This window comes from Zosterops lateralis (assembly GCF_965231275.1).
Source record: "Zosterops lateralis genome assembly, chromosome: 8".
Taxonomy (NCBI): domain Eukaryota; kingdom Metazoa; phylum Chordata; class Aves; order Passeriformes; family Zosteropidae; genus Zosterops; species Zosterops lateralis.
This window is the reverse complement of record NC_139768.1, coordinates 2,932,033-2,952,563: the sequence shown is the minus strand read 5'-3', so window position 1 is coordinate 2,952,563 and position 20,531 is coordinate 2,932,033. Positions and strand designations below refer to the sequence as shown.

Sequence of the window (20,531 nt, the reverse complement as noted above, 5' to 3'; positions counted from 1 at the left end):
TCACAGTGCCCTGCTGTACGTGGAGGGGCACTGCAGTCTCTGAGCGTGTGAAGTGAGGATTTTAGAGCCACGATGCGTTTGCAGTTGTGTTGGCCTGGAAAATTGCAGCATCAGTGATCTATTTATTTTCTGAAACAGCCATTAGCAGCGCCAATTGGTCGTGTTACGAGAATTATGGATACAACACATGGAGCTGGGGACGTGAATTTATTTCTTGGAGCATCCCAAATATGAAGCACAATTCAGATATTGATCCAAGTGGCCACGGTGTATGGAACAGATCTGTGGGGTTGTCTGAGACTTTACCCAGCCATTGTGGATGACTGAAAGTCCTGATTTGCTTCCACACTGGCTTTTGTTGGCTCTGTATGTTTTTCATTTCCAATAGTCAGTTCAGGTGTGCTATAGATCTCAGTACTCAAAAGCCACTTCCTTCCGATTTGAGCTTTGATATACCAGGAGAACACGCCGAGATTTTCAGCAATACCCACGTTTCGTGTGTGCTCGGAGATAAGCCTGCCAGCCTCGTGATTAAGTGTGTGGCAGGGTGTGCTGCTGCCTTTGTTTGATGCTGAGCTCTCCAGCAGCTCATCTCCACAGACAAGATGCACAGAACTGATGTGCTCTTTGTTTTGCTTTGCTATCAAGTTGCCACCTCAAACCAGCTCTGCGTGCAGCGTGTGCACAAGTGGGAAGTTGGATAATAAAGGCTCAAGATGTTCCTTCTGTCTTTGAAGTCCTTGTCATCTAGTGGGAAGAGAATTAGCTAGCAGAAAGTATCATCTTGCATGTTTGACATTACTAAGGCAGTAGCATAAGAAAATACATAAATCTTCTGAATAACCATGAAGCATACTCAACTGGAGAAAATAGAGTAGCTGGCAAATGGAGAGATAGAAGCTGCCAAAAGGGATGTGAAGCATTAATTCTACCATCCCAGGACTGGGTTTTTTGTTGGGTTTTTTTTTGAATTATGTTTATTTTTAGAGCCACCAGATGCCAACCTTATTGCTTATGCAAACTAGATAGTCTGAAAATTGTTCTAGCTTGTTCTAGCTCACTCCAACCTCCAGTGCCCCATAGAGGCTGTTGCAGCAAAAATGAGATCAGCTTCAGGGAAAGAAATTCTGACTCTCTCCTTCTCCTAGATGTGGGTGTGTGTCTTTCTTCTATGCGCCAGTGCCTATTCAAGGGGGCTGGCATAGGATCTGTTTAAATAACCTTTTCATTTATGAAGCTTTTTCCTGTTCGAAAAATGGCTAATTCGGCCTAACCATGACTGAAGCCAAAGATTTCCACTTTCTCTGGGTGGTAGAGAACTTCTGGTTGTGTGCTGTCCCCAGGTTTTTCATGCTTTTGCTCAGGTTTTAATTAGGTCCAAACCATCACACATTTTTCCACTGCTTTTTAGAGCAGCCAGTCTAAATTTACTGTTGGCAAAAACAAATTGAAAGCTGAAGCAATGTAAAAATAACTCTTTTAAAGAAAAAAAAAAAAAAATCTGAGATTCAAAATGAACTGCCTTGTAGTTTCAATCTGCATGAGTACTTCCAAACCAGGCTTAGATGTTTGGTTAGAGATGTAGGGGAAACTCTTTTTTAAGAAGAGGTGTCGGTAACCTTGGTTTAATATTGTCCCAGTTAAGCACTGAATTTGAACCTGGATAAACTGGGTGAGCTATTTGTGTCAAGAACCATTGTTTGAATCCACTTTACCCATTATTTAAAGCCTCACATATTTAACTATGTATGTACTTACTGGTCTGATCTGGGCAACATTACATGAGAGTAATTTAAAAAGCAACATGACTGGAGAAACCAAGTCGATATTAACCATTCAGTGGAAGAGGAGGGAGAAAAACACTGTAAAGAGCATTTCTGCCTGGACTTCTTTCCACAAACCTGAAATGCGATGCTGTTAGAAGAATTGATTAGTGATAGGGTTCCTCTCCTGTGAACTTCTGACTGTGATTACTGAAGCATTTTGAAACTAGCTTATCTGATTTATCAGCTGATTTTTTTTTTTCTTGGTCTTTTCCATCCTTCCAAGAGTAGCAGTTGTGCTTTCCAGAGGATATTACTAGGATTTTTGCTGCTGCTGCCAAAGATCTTCTGGCACGAAATCGCTGTCTGAGTCAGCTTTGTAACATGACAAATTCAGAGGCAGCTGCAGTAGTGATAAGTTTGCTGCCTAGTGGGCAGCTTCTGAGTAGACAATAAATCTCCTGCTAGTTATAAAATGTCATTAAAAATGGCCTAACACAATGATGATTGTGAAATACTGGGCTTATTATTCTGGTTAGCAGGTTGAAAGATGCATCAGTGGTCTAAGTTGGAACAGTTATTCAGTTGTTGTATATATCAGCTTTAAAAATTAGAAGCCATTTGAAAGAGGATAATGTAGTCTTCCTGTTATCTTTTCCCAACTAATTGTTAATTGCTCATATTGCATTCTCATGTTTCAGTGATCACATCTGTTGCTTGTATATATGTTTTTCTCCAGTGTGGTGGCACTAGAGCAGTGTATGTGATGCATTTTCCTGTAGAAGGATTTTACAGTGGAATTAGGCTGCAGTTGGAGGTGCTCAGTGTTGCACTTCCAGAATTGGACTTTTGTGATTGTTGTCCTGTAGTTCTATTAGGGTTATTAATGCTGCAGTTTGTGAGGTAAACTACTGGTTTAATTGGCTTTTTCCTTTCCTGTACTAGTATCTTCAGTCAACCACAGCCTGCAGTCCTATTTTTTATGTCTAATTATGTTCCATTTCTGTGCCCCAGCCTACATTTAATTTGCACAGAAGTGGAAATGAAGTTGTCAGTGACATCTCGCAGTGACTCTCCTCCCCCTTCCTTGAGCTATATCAGATGCCAACACTGCTGATTTGTTGAACCTCAAGCTGTTTTGTTTAGCAGTGCAAAGCTTGGCTGCTTTGCCACCATCAAGCCGGTACAGTGAGACACAAAGTGCTTGTGATATTGCCCAAATTTTCTCATGGGTAAAGGTAGGAGATATTTCAGTTTCAATTATGTACTGGCTTAATTTGAGTAACGAAACAAGGATGCAACTTCAGTGTGTGAAGTGTCATGTTCTCTGCTAGCTAACACTGGTGGAAAACCTAGTTTAACATGGATTTGATTCAGGAGTGTCGGAAAGCTGAGGAATACTTCTGTTTTCTATTTCAAGGCTAGTTTTGTTTGCAAGATGAACGCTACAATGGTGCTTAGTCTGTGTGTTATCTAAGTCAATTAATTGTGGAGTGGAGAGGACTGAGGAGTGAGAATGCATTTGAATGCTTCTCAGAGCAAGAAGAAAAGCTGCTACAGTTGTTTCATTCTTCTCCTCTCCTAACGCGGAACTGGGGAAAATTGCGAATATCACGAAATGTCGCTACAGTGCAAATTTGTTGATGCTATTTTAACATCGCCTTTGTCCTTTTTGACATTCAAGTAGTGGTGCCTTTGTTCTGTCGTGCTGTTTTTTGTTGTAACTTGAAGTGTGAAGGAAGATTGAGGTTTGTGTAGCACTGAATTTACACTGCTAGAAGCCCACCCTGCAGAACCTCGTGTTTTGTGAGTTCGTGCAGCATTGGAGGGAAAAACTGACCATTGAATTTATTTGTCCCTCAATCTTTGTGAAAGGAAATGTGGAGAGTAACGTGAATGTTTCAGGTAAATAAAATTAGAGGATTGGTAGGTTTTTCTGCATTGCCTCGGTTGGTTTGGGGTTTTGTAAGCTCTAATTTAAAAGAATATGTGATAGTTTTCCCAAAGAAAGTTTAAAGGTGGGAAGACTGAGCATAAGACCTACAAAGTCTGCCTAGTCATTAATGAATAGAAAATTACCTGAGTGTTTTTGAGAAGTTGAAAATTCTAGTTAGTCTTAGTTCTCAGGGACACATTTTTTTTCCTTCACGATTTTCAATGGAGTTAAGTAATTACTGGAATGTTTATAATCGGAGCTTTCACAACTATTTTGTTGGGAGGGTGCTCTGTACAGGCTGATTCAGTTATGTAAAACCAAAAAAAAACGTAACTCACACCAAAACAACCAGATTCTGCTGAAAGAAGCAGAGTGTGTTTACTGCACAGCACTCTGCCTGCCTGTTGTAATGCTTCACTCAGGAATGACTGAGAAGTTGGGGTTTTTGGGTCCAGAAGTACCCAATAACCCCAAAAAGCTCTGGCAGCTGGAATTGCTGGTGAGATGCACCTCAGCATCAGCCCACAGGTGCCTGGCAGTGACAGATAAGCTCTGTGGCTGTTGGTGACCAGAACTCAGCCACAGTCAGTGCAGATTTTGCCTTGATGTGTGTATGCAATGCTGTAGGCTCCATGTGTGCAACAGGGAGGGAATTATTAGAAAAGGAGAAAATGGTGAGGTGTTAGATTTTTTTATAAGTCATTGAGTAAATGCAGTTCCTAAGGTTTTGAGTGCTTTGTGTGCTTCTGGTGCTCAGGTCTCAGGAGTTGGAAAAACTCAAGACGTAGAGAAGAAGAACAATAACTTACTCGTTTACTAACTTGCTGTACTGTTAAAAGACTGAATTATATGTACTCTCTTGATGGTTGTGGAAGGATATAACTGTTGTAGAGATTATTAAATGTGGAAGGCAAATAGGTTTGACTTCCTTTTGGTGGCTAGCTTTGGTGTTAATGAAGTTTCTGATCTTTCATAATCTTCTTGGTGGCATTATGTAAAAGAGCTGTGTGCATGTTTCTCTTACCTGCCAGTGAGCCATGCTCTAAACCACCTCCACCATAGGAAAAAAATACATCTTAACTTTTAATTTAACTCTAAAATTAACGAATTAAACACACTAAAATGGGAAATGCAGATTTTAACTAATAATTGCATCTCCTGAAACTCCATAACCAAGCACTTAGTTGATAACATATAAAAGCCTATGTTACTTTGCTCAGGGCGAGTACTGTGACAAGTTATAAAATTAGAACTGTAGAGCACATTGGATGTAGGAGCATTTATGTGTCTCCAAATGCAACTTTACAGTCTTGTGGCTTGTGGAGACTGAGGTGAAAAACAGGAGCCCCAGCAGAATATTGTTTATAGTAGCAATGGTCCCAAGAGAAATTTCAGAGTGCATTATACTCTGTCTTCATGAAAGCATCTTCTGTGTAGTCCCAAACTCTGTCTTCTCTTCCCTTTGCTCCTTGCTTTACCATTAACAAGAATATGTACGCTGGTTTATTGCACTAAGGCTGTGTATTCTGTAGTGATAAGCAGCTAGCCAACAAGTTTCAGTTTCTAAACTTTTGTAGCAACAATAATAGTCTGAGTTGCAGGGAATAGAGCAGAAAAATGTGTTTCACTTAGCAGGCGATGACTTTGATTTTTATCATGGATGTTGAACTTGTAATGTTATATTAAATTGAAGATCAGAGGGGGAGGCAACTAAATGTGGTTCAAATCTGAGTCAAAGGCCAAGGATTCACAAAATAGAAAAAATCATGTTTATATTATTCCCCAAAATATTGCAGAATATTTGTACAGATGTTAAGATATTAGACATACCTTTGACATCTGTGGTCAAACTCAGCCCAGCTTGGGTTTTGTTGACTCCAGTCTGATTTCTGAAGCTGTAGCAGCCCACTGAGAACCTCATTATCCGGCTCTTCCTTACCACAGTTGACTGACTCTTGGCTGTGCTGAAGCAGTGTGTGTGTAAATTAAAAAGCTATATGTGATTTACCTAATTACTGGCCCTGGAAAATGCTGGCCAATAAAGCTGAGCAGTTTGTTGTTGTGGGGATTTGCAGTGTGTGTGAACTTCTGACAGTGCCACATCAAAAACAGGTGGAAAATTGTTCTCCTTACCTGAGAAAGAGAATAAGAGAAGCCCTGTGAGGTTATCCATACACAAGGGCAGAGCAGTGCAGAATGAGGAAACTGTTGCAAAGACATTTTATTTTCTCATGCCCATCCCCTTTCTGTTCTGGAAGACTGAATTAAAAGAAATAAAGTGAGAAAATGAGATTTCAAAAATAAAGCATAATTTAGAATATATGGTTTTCTTTGTTGAAAGGAAATGTGGAGAGTAATGTGAATGTTTCATAGCCTGACTTTGCATGTCTGCACAACAAGGATATCAGAATTATAAATGAAGTCATGAATAAAATTTAGATTGCATGCCTTGGAAATATGCAGAAGCTTAGAGTTAAAACGACTTTCTTATTTCCCTTGTTTCTAGTCAATGTATTGTTTGACCTATTTCAATTCCTTGGAGAAAGAGCATCACTGCCAGTCAAACAACCTACTCAGATCTTCTTGATAATTAGTATTTTTACATTAAAACGTTAAGTGTTTCCTCATATAACAAGAAGAATTCTTTTATTCCATTAGGTATCTCCATCTAAGCCTACAGTACCTTGACGGTGATTATAAGAAGTGATTTATTAAATGGTGAAAACACAGTGCTGGGTGGTGCCGGAGTCCAGGGCATCCCCTTGGATGAGCTGGGACCCAGGAAAGGGAGTTTGAGCCCTGGACAGGAGGTGTGGAGCTGCTCCAGGGGGGGTTGGAGACCTTGGCACAGCCCAGGAAAACACTGCGTTTGATTTTAGTCCATGGGAGAAACTTCCGACACGAAGAGAGGAATTGCAAATCACCAGGAAGTGAAAATAGTAGCTTAACACAACACAAGATGAAAAATTCAGTAGTTTTAGGGTTCTTAGAATAGAGATAAGGGGGGGACAAAATGGAGGAATTTGGGTGGTGCCTTGAGTTCTTCTCCTTCTTCCTCGTCCTCCATCTCCTGAGGTGGTGATGACACAAGATAGTTTGAGTGGATTGGGTCAAAGTGAAATGCCCCTTCTAGTGCAGGCCCTGGGCACTGGTATGGAATGGTCAATACCAGACACAGGGATCTGTATAAAAGCAAAGCCAGGCCCATCGGGGGCAGTCCCTTCGTGTCCTCGCCGCTGTCCCAACCTCGGCTGGGAGCGGAGACAATTCTGAGATATCAAACAATCAACAACAGGAGACGCCTGAGAACAAGGCCTTGAGGACTCTGCTTCTTTCTTGTGACGCGACTCGGGGCTTCTAGAGGGTCAAGGACTTTTAACAACCTGAATCTCAGGTGGGAAACCCAACCTGAGAGGGTCGTTCCTGTACAACTTTAATCCTGTAAATGATCCAGAAAAACTGTAAACCTTAGAACACAGATCAGGCCCAGGCTGCCCAACCTGTCAGCACTGTTACTGTTTTCCCTTTGCTATTGTTTACTATAAAATGTATAGATAAGATGTGCAAATACAGATTATTACAGACCTGTGATTGACCAAGTGTTGCTGCTCAATGAGGACACTTGCCAACTACCATTAGTGATGAGACTTTTTCTGTTAATTCTAGCATTTCTTTCTTTTACGAGAGCTGGGGCAAGGTGAAGTCCCTCTATGTTCTAAACAGAAATATTTGCCTTCAAGCTCTAAGGTTTCTGTCATTCCTTTACTCTCCTCTGGTCCTTGCATCTGAACTCCCCCCCCCACAATGTTTCACAGGCAGAGGGAGAAAGAAGACAGCTGTGAACTGAAGAAGGAAAAAGATCTGGAGGACTGTTAATTGGGTTTTTTACTGCATGTAACAATAATTGTAACACCACTTTTATACTCATGTTGTAGCAGTACTGAATTACTTAGGTAATTTAGTTTTTTGTAATTTCTTCTTGATTTGGTTCTCTATGTTTCATGTGATTCACTAGGTTACATGTTTCATTTCACTGGGTTGGTTTTTATTTCAGAATGTTGGTGATTGCAGATATCACAGATGTGTGCTACATCTGCTTTCTTCTAGCATCTTTTAACCTACACAGAATTTTCTGGTTTGGGGTATCCCTCCCAAGTTTTGCTTGCACTTCCTAAAGTCTAAATTTTATTTTATTTTTAAAATTATTTTACTATTTTGCTCTTATGCCCTAAAGTCGTTTAATTTACCGGTATTTCAGTTTCTCCATCTATTGGAGGTTATTTCCTAGAGCTATTTTCACATCCCCAAGAGGGTGTCCTTGTTTTGGTGCAGTGGTACCATCTGGTCTCAAGGTCTTTTGGTGTCTCCAGAGATATGGATGTGCTGGGCTGGGTGGGACTGCAGGGGTCAAAAACCAGAGAAACCCTGGTGTGGGTGATGGATCCATTTCTGGCACAATCTCCAATATGCTGCTTTTTCACTGATTTCCTCTATTAGCTCCTTTTGGATCAATTAATAAATCCTACTGAAGGATGACAGGATACATTTGATTGACAAAAGGACTCTGCCACCTAAAGAGCCCATCAGAACTGTCATAACTCAATTTCAGAGTGATTCTTCACTTTGAACACTAAAACCTTTTAGAGTCTTAGTCACTCCTGTTTCTTTGGCTCCTAGACACCAAACTTCTGGCTCTTTGTGTCTCACAGGGCTCTCTCCTGTGTCATTTCCCATTTGTTCAGCTTTCCCTGGTTTTGGTTTGAGCAGCACAGGAGGATGCAGGCTCTGATGTGCAAATTGCCCATACAGAGATGAATTTCAGAGGTGTTTAGGGTTCAGTATTTAAGTTCTGACAGATGTGATCAGATATTAAATTTTAAAGTGATGCTTTAAAGATACCTTTCCAGAACTAATTCTTGGTTAGTTTGACTTTTTTTTTTTTTTTTTCAAGTCGTGAAAATAAGAGAGAGTTTTGTATTTCAGAGTTCTTTGCATCAAGTAAATAACGTGATATTTGCTAATAAACACACTAGTAACTTGAAAATGCTTTCATATGTTTTCCAAGACATATATTAGTACTTGTGTATAGTGATTTCAAACTCCAAAAACATTTAGAAAATACGAACAACAAGGTCACACTTAAAGAATTAATTTAGGAGTCGCTGACAAAGGGAGCACGTGTGATTTTTGGAGAGATGACTGTATGCAATTTCTTCTTCTGGAAGTGCTCTGTGTTTTCTCTGCAGTTGTGCATGTGATGGGAGAAAAGCAGTCTGGTGGAAGGTGTGCTGCTTTGTACAGACAGAGGAATGTGCTGGTTGAGTTAATATCACATGAGCTTTCTTATGTAATCCTCAGAGTGAAATGGAAAGGAAAGATGGGAAGATACTGGGGCCATCTCTGATGACAATTCCAGTTCCCCCCCAAGTCTGACTGGGAAGGCAACACCTGGAAATGACATTGTCTAAATGGATTTTTTAAATTTTTTTTAAGAGTTAATAAAATCTAGACATTCAAAAAATTGAATAATACAGCTCCTTAATTGATTTTAGTCTTCTGAATGGGGTAACAATCCCAAATGTTTATAGGTAACAAAGGGGAATTTCTGTTAAGCATTGAGATGTCCCTGAGTTCAGTGCATATTCCTTAAGCTATTTTTTCTTTTTTTTAACTGCCATGTGCCCAGGTGTTTCATGCAAAAGCAGCAGGGAGTGTTGATTTCAGTTTGTTTTGCTAAATTATACTGATCTGCCCATTTGAATCTAAAGGATAATGGAACAGCTCCAAGGAGTTCCTTATCTGTAGCACAACTTTCCTTTATATCATGATGCAATCAAAGCTTTTAAATTGTTATTGGATTAAATAGAATTTTCCCTGGCACAAAACTGGCCAAGGAGTAGCTTCTTGAATAATCAACATCCAGAGCTCTATTGCTTGTTTATACAAAACTGTCTCTCTAAATGCAAAAAAAAAAAAAAAAAAAAAAAAAAAAAAAAAAAAAAAAAAAAGCTTTTCCTATTATTAAGCTTTTGGTTTTAATAATATATGTCAGAAGGTCTGACCCCCTTGTTTTTCATTGTCCCTGGCTTGGGGAATATTTCACATGGAAATCGCCCCATTTTTGTACATTTTGTTATCAGTGTTGTTGCTCTTAGTGTTGCCTTTCTTTTCTCTTTGCTGTTTCCAGTAAAATCGATCTTATCTCCACCTGTGATCTTTGCCTTATGTGTTTCTAACTGGAGAGGGAGTAGGAGAAGCTCTAAACTGGGAAATACCCTTCCTAAACCAGGACACTTCTAAAAGCACAGGAATAAAAAAATTAAGTTCTATTTTTTTTTAAGGTTCAGTAAGTGAATAAACAAAAATCACATATAAACTATTCTGTAAGATTAATTTTTTTTTTTGTGCAAGGCTGTTTCTAGTTAGATAATTCTGAGATCTCAGGAGCGAAGCACTAGATGACCCTACAGGAACTTCAGAGTTCCTGGTTATGCCTGAATCATCATAAATATTTTGCCATTGACTCCACCAAACACAAAATTTAACTCCCTGTGTGCTATTCACTGACGTTTTACACTCCTATAGTGATAGGAGAATATATTGTAAAAAAACGTTGGGGTTTCTTGAGAAGGTATTTTTTGGATGACTAGAGTCGTATTTTCGGAGAAAATTCAGTTGCTCATATCTGGCTTATTTTTTGCAGTGCATTTAGAAATGGGATCAGGGATTTAAAATAAGCATCTTGCTTGTTTGGTGCCTCGGTAAATAATGGTTCTCTGGGAAATGATCAGTTATAAATGGATAAAAAGATAAAGGAAAAGCCAGTTTGTGTGTTGATGCTGAATCTGTAAAGCTGGTAATACCCAGTGGTAGTCAAAATAGGCAGCATTTTAAAAAGTCTTTTAGTTTGTGAGCTCTGGCATTAAAATGAACCATGTTTTAATATTCCCTGCTGGAAATGCAGCAAGCATTTGCCTTACCTGTGTTAATTTGTGTGTAGCTGCACAGTTTGAGTGTCTGCCACTCACAGAAGTTATGCAAGACCTTCCCATCTCCTGCTCTCCTGGGTCAGTTTTCTCCTTACAGCAGCTCATGTTGTCTGCCTGGAAAAAAAAATGTTTACAGTGAGAGAGAGAGGGCCATGTAGTGTGGGTATCATTTAAAGCTGATGTAGGAAACTTGTTTTGTTGGAGATGTAATCAGCAAAATCTGTTTGTGAAGCAGGACAAATGTGATGATGGATGGGAATGCTGCAATCTGTGCAGAAGAACTTGCCCTGAATGCTGCTGTGTTTCCCAGGATAATTTAAATCTTGCATTCTTTCTTTTCCTTGCATTTTTGCCCAGGTTTATCAATATCAGGACATAGTATTAGAAACACTGAAAGTCGTAGCCTTGAAGGAGCAAATAGCATTTCTAGTCTTGAAGATCACCCCCAAAAAATCAGCTATAAGGAGCCATCCTGGACTGGTATAAATATGATGACATACATTAAGGAGACAAGAATACAACCTCACTAACACTTTTTCAGACTGTCTGGGACCTAAAAGACATAAAATAATATCTGTAAATGCTCTACTGATTTTTTTCAACAGTCCCAAAGGTTGATTTATTTTTTATTTTTTTATTTTTTTTTATTTTTTATTTTTTTTTTTTAGAAACCAACTCTATGTTTATAAATAAGAGATCTTGAAGCCTTCCTTTGAAATATGAACGGAATTCTGGTTTGTTTGATTAGACAGTGGTAACCGAGGGTTGGCAATGATATATCCATTTTTGGAGTATGGGAATCATGCATAAACCTTTGCTGATACAGTAAGACAAGAAAAATAAGAACAAGATGGCCTAGAATTTTTTTTATTCCAGCTTAGTTGGAAAGATTCCAGCAGAAATTAATATCCCCTGCTTCTTTTGCATGAAACACCTGGGCACATGGCAGTTAAAAAAATGAAAAAAAATACCTTAAGGAGCAGGCACTGAACTCAGGGATGTCTGAATGCTTAACAGAAATTCCCCTTTGTTACCTATAAACATTTGGGACTGTTACTTCATTCAGAGACTAAAAATAAATGAAGGAGCTGTATTATTCAATTTTTTGAATGCCTAGGTTTTATTAATTCTTTTATAAAAAATCATAAAAAACTCAAACATCACAATAGAACTGCATTTATATACCAGGCTTCTGAAGCTACAAAGGATAATTCCAGCATAGAAAAGTCAATTCAGTATTTAGTTAGGAGTAAAATAAAACAAGAGACAATAGGATTTATTATTTATTAGACAAAGAAACGGGAAAGCTGTACAGTCTCTACAGTGTTTTCTCTTTTGTACTTTCTGCAGTTACATTTAGAACCAGTTTTTAGGTTTTGTTTTTATCAATATTTAATGAAGCTGTAGCAGAGTTTGTGAATACAACATAAAATAACAACAGGATTGTAACTTTTATGAGTGTGGGATACATGAGTTATCTCCAGCAGAAAGTACCCAGCAGCTCCAGGGACATCCAGGATATCAGTGAGTGACACAGCTTTGGAATGCTGGACCTTTGAGATCCGTGCACAGCTCAGCTCTACCAAGTGTCCATGTCCTGCTTAGACTTGCACCAGCATTCCAAACCAGAAAAGACTCTAATTGAAATATGACTTTTAATGAGATTATTTATTTTTTTTAAAAAAAGTTATTCTCAATTCTTGAGTGCTTTTCAACATTAGGAGTGCAGTCAGAGGAGCTGCCAACATCATTGTTACCTACAACTGTTCTACTTTTATCTGAGAGTTGAGTGACAAAACACCAAAGAAAAGCTTGAGGTTGTGTCCAAGTGGAGAAAATGAAGTATTGCAATTTATGCCCAATTATAAATAAAACACAAGGGTCAATTAATATTAAACAGAGGAATAATTAAAGCAGAACGAAACTTTTAAAGAACATATTGAATCTAAAACTTTTAAAAATGCTGACCTTGACAAGGCGTTCCTGATTTAATTATGGTGGGAGAGGAGTCTCCTGCACGTTCAAAGCTGTGCTTTGAGAATTCATTGTGTCACTGCCTCAGCCAGGCTTTGTGAAGGTGCCCACATCCCTCATTTTGTCCTTTGGGAACACCTCAGGTTCCTTTGCTCTGTGCTTTGCAGCTGCCTTCATAAAGGTGTTTGCACAGGTTTTTTATTCAGGGCAGGCTGACAAATACAAGTGTTCTGTTCCCTAAAGCTGGATCAAGCTCAGTTTCTGCTCATCAGTTTTAATTATCATGACTGCTTTCAAATAACATTACCATCCGTTTTCCATATTTAAAAGGAGTAAAAATATAACAGGTTACTCAGGTTTATGGTTATTTTTTTTGCCTAATCAAGTTTTAAATGGTCGTTTTAGTGCTCCTGGGTAAAATTGACCTTAAAAAGTAACTGAGCTATCTCTTTTCTATGTGAGGGATTTTTTTGTTACATTAAAGCTGATCATTCTTGAAATGTCAACAGTGAGATGTCAATTGTTTGCATCTATAAACATCTTGTATTGTCTCCAAAATTCTACTTGATACATTTCAGTTCAGAGTTTGCTTTCAATCATTAAAAACAGTTTCTATTTATCCTGCATCTTTTTTGTAAGTGCTGCTGCTGGGGAGAATGGCACAGCCTTTTGTTCTGAATCTGTAAAAGCATTTGAGGAAAGAGTGTTAGAGTTTATTCTCAGGATTTTCTTTTTTCTGCAGTGAAAACATTACAATTTTTTTTTTCTGGAGTGGAATAACAAAAAAGTGTTGCATGCAAAGAATAGCGTGTGGATTTTCTTATTATTTTCAAATGTGTTTTATTAATCTTTTATCATTTTGTCTGCATATAAGGAAAACTTGTAGAAGTGTTTTATTAAAAATATACTGAGAACAAGAAGTTACTTTGACAATTTTTTTGGGATTATCTGAATTTTCTTGCAGAACTATAGTTACAAGTGTCTTGTGGTTCAGTATTTTGGTTTTCAGCTTTGGTGTTAGTTTGGTGGATGTTTACCTTGAATTGAGTTATGAGGAAAACCAAGTTAAAGTGTTTGTATAACTTTTGAGTTTGCAAATTCCATGTCTGTTGAGCATTGCTTCATTTATTTGATAGCAGACAACTTAATATTTTGTGATAGGCTGTATGGTATAAAATAAAATGTTCTCTTACTATTTCAATATATATCAGGCCCTGCAAAGTGATTGGGAATTTAAGCTCTTTGAATTAAGATTGAATATGAAGAATAAACCATGGCTCAGTGGAAATCATAATCTACTTTGAAAATCACACTTCATTAGACGAAACCTTGTCATAGTGAAGAAAATTAAAATATGTGTCAATCAGGCATCTTCCTCTGAAAATTTCACTTCATTGGTGATTAATCCAGTTGGATTGGAAAGGTTAAAAAGATTCATTAGAAGACAGGGATGATGGTTCTCTCTGACACACTGTCAGTCTATTCCAAATCTAATTATCTAAATATTCCAAAGGTGCAGCCAACAGTTCTACCTGTAACAGTGTTTTGGGGGTGGACTTATGTACACTTACAGATGATTTATTTGGAATGACACAATCACTGGTACATTGCTTGTGTTTGAGTTTTAGGCTGTTTTTTTGTGACTGGTAAATCAAATTAGCACTGGCCTTGGGTATTTGGCTTTTTTTTTTTCCTCTTTCATTGTAGGTTTGAGTTGGTTTTTTTTTTTCTAAATGTACATTGTATGAGCTACTGCTGTTTGGTTTTTATGAAAAGCATTGTATCTTATTTCAAACCGTATTTTGGCGTAGTAATACAAAAAGTTGTTCTGGTTAAAGGACACAAAGTATGTGTCTTCACATTTTAACAGGAAAACCTTGGAAATTGGAAGCGGTTGAGGTTATACTCCAACTTTGCTGCAGTCTGGTTTGTTTTTATGCAGGTATTTGTTGTGAATCTTAAGAAACTTGACTTGCAAATACCGCTGCAGTCAGACAGAGGTTCTCGCGCCTTGTGCTTTCCACTTCTTTTAGCCTGTGTTTGATGTTACTGAGACCAGTGAGATCAAATTTATTCAACATCTACTGCAGGAATATCCAATATTTGCCCTTACAGCATTTTTTTCCTTGCCTTGTTTTCTCCTCAGACACGACGACGTATTCCACGGAGCGCTCGGAGCACTTTAAGCCATGCAAAGACAAGGACCTTGCCTATTGTCTCAACGAAGGGGAATGCTTTGTGATCGAAACCCTGACGGGATCCCACAAACACTGCCGGTAAGTCACCTGCCAGGAAGGGCCAGAAAACTCTTCTGACTGAGGGAGGAAGCGTTAGGAAAAAAAATTACGGACGTTCAGGTGTAGAATGTTGGATGGAAAGCAATGGGATTTTTTTTTCTCCAACACAACTGCGTCTCTCACAGCTGGTGGGTTTTTTAGTGGTCTGTGATAATCATATACAGAAATATGTAAATAAAAGAAGCAACATTTTGATCTTTTCATAGATAAGCAAATTCTTCAATATTCTATTTTCTAATCATATAAATACGTAAGGATTAAGGCTTCATTTTATTGTGTTTTTTTTTACTTATAACAGTCATATAGTCCCCTACATACCAGAAGCATTCCTTTATTTTGGGTACTCCAGCTGGAATATTTGACAATAGCTGTTTGAACTGTTAATTGCGAGAGAGGAAGGGCTGGTAGTTTTAAGAACATGGTTTTCTCAAGTTTAATTACTGAAAAGTAAAATGAATTATGATAGCCACCTGAACCTGCTTCATAGCTGTTGTACACTTTTATACTCCTGAACTTCTTGCTATTATGCAAGCCCATCTTGAATGTATAGAAAAGTATATCAGAAAAGAAAGCCAGATCACTTATTGTTATTATTGATATCAGCTAGCCGTAGAGGCCAGTAAAAAGGAGTGATATGCAGAAGGAATACTGCAATATCTTCCCAAAGATGAGGATTTTAACACACGCAGACCCCCAGTTATTTAAGCAATCTTCTAAAGAGAAGAACAGATTTTTTTATTTTGGGCTACTTGTGGTCTAATTTACTCCTAAGATACTGTGAATGGAATACAAAAGGTGTATCTGAGACACTGATATGCCCAAGTTCTAATCTGAACATCTAAATGTATGGAGAACTCTAACATAAATTGTAAAAAGTGTTGAAGACAGAAAATTTCCTGAAGGATTTGGGATTTGAGATACTAAGTCCCAATACGAGTAGAAAAAAAACAAAGTCTCAAAGTCACACGTGCCTGGCTTGAAAATGGAAATTTATGAATTTAAAGGCTGATGAAATTCTGCTCATCATCAGAAGAATATTTCCGAGATTTTCCCCTTTATTATACAATACTGGTGATTTTTCCCATTCAGTTGTGTATGGTTCAGTGATCATTCATTTCCCTTCTTTATGTTTTTGGATGGCATGCTTAAATTAAATATTATTACTCATTTATTGTGGAAAATTGATGTCTTTTTCTACTTCCATCATAATGGAAGGTACACAGGTACATACTTCGCAGGTTGTTTTTTTTTCCTCAAAGCAGATGAGGTTTTCTGGTCTTTCTTAGAAATGTCGTGAGCTGTTAAGGGAATTATATCACTCAATTATTTAAGTGTTTTTCATAGTCAGAATATTCAAACTGAACAAAAATGCTATAAAATAGCAGAGAAAAATGGATGTATATGAGAATTTTTAAATTGGCTGATAAGTTTAGCATCTAATCTTTTTAAACAGACTGGTTTTGTAAACTGTGGATTACATCTTAAAAAACCTGCAGGAGATATTTCTTAAGAGCTGCACTCTTTTTGTTGTTGGTTTGTTTGACTTTCAGAATCTTTCCTATTGTCTTTGCCAAATTCTCATTTATTTTCTGTAGTTCTGATAGTGCAGCCTGACTAATGCTTTGAGTTTTTCCAGCCGAGCTTTCCCCTGTTAACTCAACAAGCCAGAACGTTGATTTTTCATTTTTTCCAGCAGGGTGAAATTTTTTCCTCACCTTCCTTGTGTTATCCTTCCATAGGAAAGCACCAACATCTCTGGGAGTCTCTTGACTCCTGTGTGTTTGAGGGGTTTTTTGTTGCTTGTACAAGTTCCAGGCACTGGCACATTCTCTGGGAATTCAACATCTTTTTTATGGTGGGTACTTTGAATGGTGCAACACCAAAAGATCTGTATGAGACAATTTTCACAGAGCAGAAGAAGATACATTTTAAAATTTAAAGGGTGATTATTTTTAATACTTTTAGTTTAGTTTTGTAAGGACTTCTGACACTGCAAGCAAGCAGCCTGTTCAGAATCATTTGTATATTGATAGGGTTGTCATTAATAGAGAGAAACCTTGAGATTTGACCCTTGTTTTTCTGTCTGTGGCCTATAACAGTGCTCAGAAATAGCAGCCAGAATGTACACATATAGAAAAATACAATACTGATAGACTGTCATTGTCCTCTAACTAGTAAAAAGCAATTTTTTTAACTAGGGTTAAGGAATTCCCATTGCCATTGAAAATAATTTGAATGCAGAATTATGAAGACTTAAAATGGTACTTGGTTCTTAGAATCAGGCTTCATTGTATATTCTCACTGTGAGAGTGATTTTGCATCTGTTCTGGGAGCAGAGCACCAATTTACTGAAATGAGGATTTGCCATGTGGAACAGCTGCAGACAGAGGACCTTGAATGAGCAAAAAAGTTTTATCCCACTTGGTCAGGTTTGAAGGGTGTTAGTGGATGATATTTGTAGGGAGCTGTGCAGTCGTTCTTGTTGCGTGTGCATGTCTGAGGATAAATATGCTAATTAAAAATGGACAGAAGGAGAGATTTGGTAGCAATTAATAAATATTTGAGTTATACCTTGGACTTCTTCTGCATCCCCATGACCCATCCAGCATGCTCAACTGGCAGCTCAGGCGCCTTTCAGGGTTATAAACTCCATCATGGTGTTGTTGGAGTGTTGGCACTTGTCCATCCTCTGCCTCCAGCTGTCACTGGTGACCCTGGCACCAGGATGTCATAGAGCTCTGGCTCTGGCTCATTCTGGTTTGTGGGATTCCTACTTTGAACATGTAATTGTGGGGAGTTGGGAATAAGATGAACCCTTGGCCAAGGGCAGGGGGCCAGGCTGTGTTGCAGGAGACCACTGGGAACACAGAAAATTAGGAGGTCAGAAGGAGCCCTGATCATGGATCTTCCATTCCGGTTCGCCTCTTGAAATCACAGGATTTTAATTTTTCTCTTTTTTAATTTAATTATTTTTATTCTAAATTTAATTCAAAATCTATAATTCAATTATTTTATTTTTTTTGTTCAAACTTCTACATTTTACTCAGTTGTCTCTTGGTGAAAAAATTGCCTGGGATGTAAACTGGCAAGAGTTCTCCTGCGTGGTTAGGTAACAAACAAGATCCACTGGATGTTTTGTGCTATTTTAAAGCTGTGACTTCAGTGTTTATTTTTGTGAATGGTTTAACATGAGCTCGTTTTAAGGATAGGGTAGGTCATCGGTAGGGAAACTTCATTTTTAGCTTCTCCATATGCTTAAAATTTTTCAATGTTGCCACCTTGAGAATTTTAGCTGAATGGTGAGGGTGCCTTAATTTGTAATTTACACAAAATAAATCAAGTACACAGTCAACTCTGACACATCAGTGTTTAATGGGGTATGATGTAATCCAGGCTTTAAAAAGACCTGTTTAGGTTTTTTTGTACAGTTTTATTTGAAAGACCCCATCTCAAGTCATTCCAGGTTTGGGTTTTGGTTTTTTTTTTTTTTTGAGTTTGGCTTGTGGAGTTGTGGTTTTTGGGCTATTTTTTGTGACTTTCTACCTTTTTTTTTTTTTTTTTTTTTTTTTTTTTTTTTTTTTTTTTTTTCTGCTTTTTAGTCCCTTCATTTTCTTTAGGTAACCCACTTAAGCCTGGAAAACACTTGTTGAGTAAGGGGCTAAAACTTTTGAGGGGAGAAGAGGATTGTACTTTTGAATTTCTCATTAAGACTATTGTGTATGCACAGGAGGTCTCAGAATTGGCCATGGACTCTGATTTATAGATTTGAGTATGGTGAGTGAGATATTCCTTTCATCCTGTCCTTCATCTCTCCTTCAAGCAATGGAAAGCCTGAATATGTTTTCTGACCGTGGAGAATAAAAGAATAGACTCACAAAACATCATTTCCAGTTGACCAAATTACAGCAGGTTACACATCAGCATCTCAAGTGTGGCTTCTGTGGTTCCAATCCCAGAGTTTTCAGATTTCATTGGAAAGTCTGGTTTTGATGCATTCATGCTGTTCTGGTGAATCCTGGCTTGGTGATCTTGCATAAATTTTTCATTTCTGCATTTGGTTGATTAACAAAATTACACCAGCATTTCTCAGCTTCATTTCAAAGTCTGTCATGAGAGCGGAAGGATTGAATCCCCATTTAATGAAAATCCAGTTTGGATAAATGTTTATATACTGTCAGGTTTTATTGTGAGTCTTCTGCAGAGTAGTAACTGTAATCCAGGCATAGCCCTTGCTGTCAGTAAAACAGGAGAAAGGGATCAAACAGATGGGACTTTAGAACAGTTCTGAGCATGGCATATGATACGTGCACTTAACCATAAGTTAAAAATCTAAAAAGCTAAGAATATAATTTCCCTGATTTAGTTACATGGCTTGTTTTCTAGGCTTTGGCAGTCTGACCTAGGTGTTTTAAAATACCAGCTACTCCATTTTGTGCATTCTCCCCATCTTGTATTTTGCTGACACTTCTCCAGAATGCAAACCCAGGAAATAATTCACTATTTAATACAGTAAAGAATCTCACTCATATCATAATATTCTAAGCATAATTTCATCAAAATAATCCACTGTACTAAGATGACAATGTAGCATACAGCTGGAAACTTTTAAAGGAGGAAGAATTTAGGATATTTTCCATGTGAAGGGCAATCAAGAGAGCTCCTGTTGTGAAAATTATTGTCTTAGAGCGTTGCTGTAGCACATATCTAGATTATATTTGTGCACCATTTTCTGGATTGGCTGCACCTTTACTTTCATGTTTCCTTTGGAAAGCCTGAAGCAAAAAAGTTGAAATTCAAAGTTAGGCATCTACAAGCTGTTGTTAAGTAACTTTCATATAGATCCCCATTGTGTTATTACTCCATCAGCTGTTTATTCAGCAGTGCTCTCCCAGGCTGTGGTTGCTTTCAGCGCTGTGATTGTTTCTTTAGCTCAAATGGAATGGCTGGTGTGCCTAAAGTGTTGTGCCTGATCCATCCTTTTCAAAACTCAGCCTGTGAGGAGTCAGGAGGCTGGAATTCTGGCCAAGAAGTCTGTTACAGGGAGAGCACATTCCCAGGGTAGCATCAGCTTGCCAATGTTAAATTACTCCAGGTACCAGTTGTAATAAATAAATTAAAACCTTTACTGCCTTAAGTCATATTAGTATTATCTACAATGTGACAACATCTGTCTTTTTTTTTTTTTTTTTTTTTTTAATTGGAAACCATCATGCTTTTCTTTTATAATTTTAGATATTTCTTCTCCTTCACAAAACAAGCAAATAAAAAATCCCCAAAGACTAAACCAGGAAACCCTCCCCAAACCCAAGGTTTTTCTGTGCATTCTCTTTCAAGCTCCTGCCCCTAGAAATAACAGGAAGAGGTTGCATGGCTTTGCTGTCATATACCTGGTGTCTTGTTTTAAATCTTTTTAGATATGAACTGTGAAGAAAAATGGTTTGTAAACATTAGGGTGAAATGGTGTAAAGTCCAAAATATCTGCAGGACTCTTATTTGTTACCTAGGTATCCTAACTCTTTTCATATTATCCAGTCTTGCATAATCTTTATCATTTGGGCTGATTTTTTTTTTG

The 20,531-nt window shown here is 37.9% G+C and overlaps 1 protein-coding gene across 1 annotated transcript in view; it reads left to right on the top strand.

Moving 5' to 3' along the window:
* Positions 1 to 20,531, top strand: part of NRG3 (neuregulin 3) — a gene marked incomplete at its 3' end in the record, with an annotated part of 323,202 nt that overhangs the window by 122,177 nt on the left and 180,494 nt on the right. The window contains exon 2 of the mRNA XM_083866686.1: positions 14,809 to 14,938. Coding sequence (XP_083722812.1) covers positions 14,809 to 14,938 — 130 coding nt within the window. The remainder of the gene's footprint in view (positions 1 to 14,808; positions 14,939 to 20,531) is intronic.